Source organism: Protomyctophum bolini (assembly GCF_963924005.1).
Source record: "Protomyctophum bolini genome assembly, chromosome: 17".
Classification (NCBI taxonomy): Eukaryota; Metazoa; Chordata; class Actinopteri; order Myctophiformes; family Myctophidae; genus Protomyctophum; species Protomyctophum bolini.
The window spans coordinates 16,640,663-16,646,922 of NC_137878.1; the positions used below are offsets into that span (position 1 = coordinate 16,640,663).

The following is a 6,260-nucleotide window of genomic DNA, read 5'->3' on the forward strand; positions in this document are numbered from 1 at the left end:
GGTATATACCGGCTAACGAAAACATTGGACTCACCGTATACTTGACTCGCACAAAAATGATCAGTACAGTACAGTATCTGACCTAAAATGTGTGGTACTTCACTTGCTGAACAGCTATTTGAATGACATTTCAGTGAAATGGCCCCTTGTTGTGTTAACAATGCGGCTCATTGTTTCCTAAGGTACAGACTCAGACGATGTACTAGGAGAGTTGGACCGGGTCCCCTACTCCTCCCTACGTAGAACCCTGGACCAGCGCCGGGCCCTGGTCATGCAACTCTTCCAGGAACATGGCTTCTTCCCTTCAGGTAAAACCCCCCGCTGTCATCTCCTTCCCCCATTGATCGTCAGTGCTTGATCTGACCTGCCAGGGTTGGCCTCATTTCCTATTGACAAATGAATTCAGTGATTCAGAAACAAACATTCACAGAGCCGTGTACTAACATTTGATAACAGACTGGACAACACTCTGCAAGAACTCTTCTATTTGCCACTCATCTCTCTCCTGTTTTTTGTTATTCTTCCTTCCTTCTCCCGTCCTTCGTTCCCTGTCCCCTCCATCCAGCCCAGGCCACGGCTGCCTTCCAGGCACGCTACTCGGACACGTTCCCCAGCAAGGTATGTCTCCAGCTGAAGATCCGCGAGGTCCGCCAGAAGATAATGCAGACGGCCACACCGGGACTCATCGAGTCATCACTAGCCGACATCTCGAGTCCCGCCCCCTCCTCCTTCTCCAATCAGCAGGCCCGGGAGGACGGAGGAGTGGAGCAACAAGGAGATAAAGGTCGCGGCTCAGAGGAGCCGAGGAACGAGGCATCCTAAAGCTCCTGGAGAGACACGAATGTGAAAGAGACGAAGTTTGGGTGGAAAGAAACGGAGAAGGGAAGAGGAGAGGAAGAGAGAGTGGAGAGAGTGTTCCTGTTATGTGTTGAACCAGTACTCTAGGATTGTTCCAGTGGATCATTTCCACTAGGGCTGTTCTCTGGCAGCCCTGGGCAAAAATACATGATATGCATAATGTTCTCTCATAGATGAACAGCTCAAGTCTGTTTATACTTGGTTGCATGCGGGACTCTCGCACCTACAAGCTTACGACGACGCATCGCACTGTGACTTGTTGTGAGCTTGTAGGTCTTCTATTTTCGGTGCGATGCACAGTGCACAGCCAAGTATAAATCAAGCTTCAGGGTGCACTTGATTGCTCTTGTCTGACACTTCAAAAAGCCTCAAAGGTGGGTGCATCGCCTGCAACATAAGAGAAATCAAGTGTCCTCTGCCTGTTCTTGTGTTTGGAACATATTCAGTCGTCGTTTTTCCCAGGTTTCGCCTTCAGCACATTTGTACAGTAGTTTGTAGTTTAACACTCAGAGTCTGTGGTACACATTCTCTATCTCTCTGACGCACATGCACACACGCGCACGCTCACACACACACACACACACACACACACACACACACACACACACACACACACACACACACGGCCCGGTGCATATGTAATCTCCAGCATGCACATAGTCTTTCTCCACACAGACACACACACACACACACACACACACACACACACACACACACCCTTACCAAATCAGACTGTTACTCTTGGATGGCAGGCCCCACGTTCTGCCACCAGGACCATGACACACAAAGGCACTTTGTCACTTATTGTGGAGATGCAGTTTGCTGTTGCCAGCCAGCCAGCCAGCCCTCAGATGCCATTGACTTGACCTCCGACCCAAAACCCCCGCCACCCCACCCCCGTTCCACCCCTCAGCACAGTGGTCGGGAGGCAGATACAACCCCAACGACCTCCACTGATATTCCACAGCCCCTCGATGCTGCAAGACAGACAGCACACACACACACACACACACACACACACACACACACATAACCACACACACACACACACACACACACACACACACACACACACACACACACACACACACACACACACACACACACACACACACACACACACATACACGTCAGTCAATCATGGTCTGACCAAGCCATTGGCCTGCACAGTTTTTAGTGATTGTAGTAAAAGATGAAAACATTTACTGAAAGAAACTGAACTCGAAGCATGAATACCATTTCTCCTGGAAAAAAGGAAAAAAAGAGGGCAGGAGTTTGGACTCAGTGTGACCAATCATTGCACCTTCAGTTATTGCCATTTTGACAGACTGAGTGGCTGGAGTTGATGAATGATGTATGTCTGTATGTAAGGTGGGGTCCCCCAGCCCACCCCACCTCCCAACCCCAAATCCGGTGTGGACACTAGGCACCCAAAAAGAGATTATATAAAGACTGACGGACGGTGTATGAGGAGAGGAAGGATAGCGTATGAACACTTTGCTCAACGCTGAGCTGCTCACAGTAGAGCAGAAAGATGAACACACGCAGGCAGGAGAAAACAATGTGACAATGCTCATTGGGCCCGGAGGCTGCGTGTTTCCACCAAACAGGAAGACAAGACACAAGAGAAATGAGTAGAGAAGGATAACAGCAACAACAACAAAACCCACCATCAACAACAACATGTACTTAACCAACAGAGTGCAAAAGTAGAGTTTTTAACCCAACTTCTCCCAAATCCCCGCCCCCTCCCCCCATCCCCCTCCCACCAGTGGATATAATGACGTTGCTTTTTTCTTGTTATCGTTGCCGTGGAAATAATCTGTTTTACCGTGGCCTGTTTTTTCTCTCGTGGCTCTATGGTGTTTCTTCTCCAGCATAAAAAAATGAAAAAATAAAAACACAACAAACAGACAAAAAAGAAGAAGAAGAAGAAGAAATAAAAAACACTTCTAAAAAGGGGACAAAGACGGTCTGTGGGCCCCCTCCAATCCCCCCCGCCACACTTATAATCTCCACCCTGGCCCTCCCTCTCTGCCCAGGTCTGCTCACCTGACACACTGAAGAAGGGGGTGACGGGGGTGGGCTTTTCTTGTCGTTTTGTAAAAACGTTGAAATCAGGTGTTTGCACAATATGTGTGGCCCCTCTCGCTGCGGGAGAGGTTGGCCGCAAGTTAAATCAGGAAAGTATTGTTTTTAGAGATTGTTTTAGTAGAAAATAATAATAATAATAATCGTGTTCCATATGTTATCAGTCACCTTTTCCCTCCCATGGGTACCCTTTAGCCCTGGCCTCTTGCCCTCAGATTCCTGCCCCTTGACCACCTTTCCCCATGCGCTATTACTCCCCCTCCCCCCTGTTCTCTGAAGTGTTGATAGAAAGTGCCCTTAAGCACTGGTCCAGGGTCAGTCGTAATGTAGCTCAGGATGGCTCCGGTTAGGGTTAATTTCAGGGAAAGCAGATCCTAGACCAGCCCTGGAGGGCAGTCTCTGGAGCCCTCCCACCCCCCCCCCCCCCCCCCTCCCTTCTCTTCCTCTTGACACTTTATCCCTTCCCATAAAAATGGTGCAATAGGACATTTATTATTCCTTTTGGAATTGGGTGGGTTATTTTGTGTTCTTTTGGAGGAAGGCTTTTGTGCCATAGATATTAATTACAGTGCAGTACAGTGAGTCAGGAGAATGAGCTGTTGTGATACTATGGTATAAAAGAAGAAAACACAAATTTATTGTTATCGTCGAAGAGATAGCGCGCGTAACTTACTAAAAGTCAAAGACAAGTTTTTCAAATAGCACTTTTTTTGCACTTCACTTCCTCTGTGAAGACTGAAGAGCAGGGGTAGTTAATACTATGGGTATCTCTTTTATTTCTCTGTATACCGTTGGATGTGTGAAAAAAACAAAAAATATATATATATTTCCATATATGTGCATAGAGGTCTGTGTGTGTGTATGCGTGTTCTTGGGCACACGTATGTACTGTATTGGCACAACCAAACCCCTGGCTCCGCACCATACATTAACATAATATTTCACATTATATTTTTCCTTCTGCATAATCTCTAGAGGCAGTATTTTTATAGTCACCGTGACTATTTTGTTCACCATCTTGACTGTTATGAAAACACAAATGATTCAGGATATATATATATATAAATATACATATATATATATATATATATATATATATATGTATATATATATATAGGTAATAAAAGACTATCAATACATATTGCTTTCGGGGTTGAGGTCTGTAATGTGTCCATGTGCATGCATGTGCATACACACGCACATGCACAGATGTACGTACACACAAACGCACGCACACACACACACACACACACACACACACACACACACACACAAACAAACAAACACACGTATGCGTGTACAGTACACTGTATGATTGTGCTTCAAAATAAACTGTCCTTACTTTGGAGAAGGAATTTAGGATGAGCAAGGTGAGTGTTGACTCATAAACAGGCATGTTGACCATGTGCAATATTTCTAAACAACAAAAAACAACTAAATATTGAAAATATTAAAGACCTAACACAATGTCTTTCGTCCCATGGGTTTATTTTACTTTTTCTTTACTTATTTCACTAGTACACTAGTAAAAACTGCATGTGCCACTGTACTTTTTTCTGTTCATTGTAGAGCCTATTTAAGTTATTCTCCATTTCAGAACTTGCAAGACATGGATTTTCTTTTTTATTTACATCTCTTTTCTGTTGATTTGCCTGTCCTCCACTTGGAATTATTATTATTATTAATAGTGCGAGGAGCAATGATGAAAGACCAGTCTGAATGTTCACTGTTTGTTCAGCATGAAGTACACGTTACAACATTCTATGTCTAATCTAGCACGCACAAGAGCAGGTGGCGGAAGCAGGCAGCTCCCATGTAGGTGCTTATATACCATGATTTATTTCAGGCAGACAGAATGCTCATATTGAAACACCTTGTGAGTTTGAGGTAAAAAATAGATGTGCTATTTTTACCTACCAACTCACAAGGTGTTTCAATATGAGCATCCTGCCTCCATCATCAGAATTCATGTTGCTGTCCTAATGTGTCCAGTCTTTAACAGAGACCTTTAGTGCAGGGATACTCAAATAGATTTACCTGTGGGCCACATTACAAAAATGGCAAGGGGCCAGGGGCCAGTAGATAAAATTACGACATTAATGATACTTGATAACTTCTCTCTTTCAATTGCTTTATTTTCGCAAAATGTATCAAAGTACAATGTGCATGCACACAATATGTAAATAAATAAATGTGTTACATTTTCTTGCATAAACACAAAGAGCTGTTTCCATAACTGCACAAATTATTGCACATAACATGAGTAGCTGTTATAATAACATAATAACATAACTTGAATAATTTCCGCAATTTCCATTTCCACCATTTCCGCAATTTCCGCAATTACCATTTCCGCAATTTCCGCAATTTCCATTTCCGCATTTCCGCAATTACCATTTCCGCAATTTCCATTTCCACCATTTCCGCAATTTCCATTTCCATTTCCAACTATTAATGGCAGCTGGGTTTCATCATTCAAATAAAATAGAATTCTGTCCGTTTAGCTATAAAATTATGTCAGGGAATAGGGATATACAGTATATGTCTTTCATTTGCATTGCATCTCCCCCCCCCCCCCCAAGCTTTTATTTTCGTTCGAGTAATAGTACAACTCTAATAGTATTACTTATAATAATGTAATTAAAGATAACTTCATTCAGATTTATTTATTTTTATTTCATTTTCCAGATTTTTTTTTCTTCTTTTTTTTAGATTTTCATTGGTGGGCCAGTCATAATGGTCCCGCGGGCCTGATGTGGCCCGCGGGCCTGAGGTTGAGTATCACTGCTTTAGTGTCTACAAGCTTGTTTTGAAATTATTCTTTTTTAAAATCTTGAAAGTGTTTGAAATATAATTCAACACAAATATTCTCTTCTGGGGGTTCCTGTCGCAAAACATTTTCAGACGGGCTGGGTCCTTGGCCAAGTACATATCATTATGGGGGGTCATCGGCACAAAAAAGTTTGAGAACTGATTTAGAAGGCATCTGTGGAATCGTCCTCGGTTTTCTTAATGGGTTAAAATCCGTGGAAGGTGCATTTAAGTGTCTTCAGTTTAGTGGGTCATTCAGTGCAGGAGGGAGTGCTTAACTGGATTAGTGGCAGTACCTTTTATTTGCCGGTCATATTGGGTGAAAGGTGGGTTAAGGTGCATAAGGGGGACCTGGTCAGGGGAACACTAGATGTGGCTGGTAGTGGCAATAACCTGCCCACTTCTAAAATCCTAGATAAGCCTGCATAGCCTGTGCCCCTTAAGTACTTTGTTTTCCCCAAGCAGGGCACATCACTGACCTCAAACTGCTGCCTGGCAAA

At 43.7% G+C, this 6,260-nt stretch overlaps 1 protein-coding gene across 6 annotated transcripts in view; it reads left to right on the forward strand.

Annotated features, from left to right (window-relative positions):
- The window catches only part of cica (capicua transcriptional repressor a), a 50,767-nt gene extending 46,351 nt beyond the window's left edge, over positions 1 to 4,416 (forward strand). For 4 of the 6 annotated variants that reach the window (XM_080788232.1, XM_080788233.1, XM_080788236.1 and 1 more), the window contains exons 21-22: positions 183 to 308; positions 566 to 4,416. In XM_080788232.1, coding sequence (XP_080644358.1) covers positions 183 to 308; positions 566 to 822 — 383 coding nt within the window. In that variant the 3' untranslated portion in view covers positions 823 to 4,416. The remainder of the gene's footprint in view (positions 1 to 182; positions 309 to 565) is intronic. The other 2 variants (XM_080788235.1, XM_080788237.1) reach the window with 1 other exon arrangement.
- Positions 4,417 to 6,260: the final 1,844 nt, after the last annotated feature.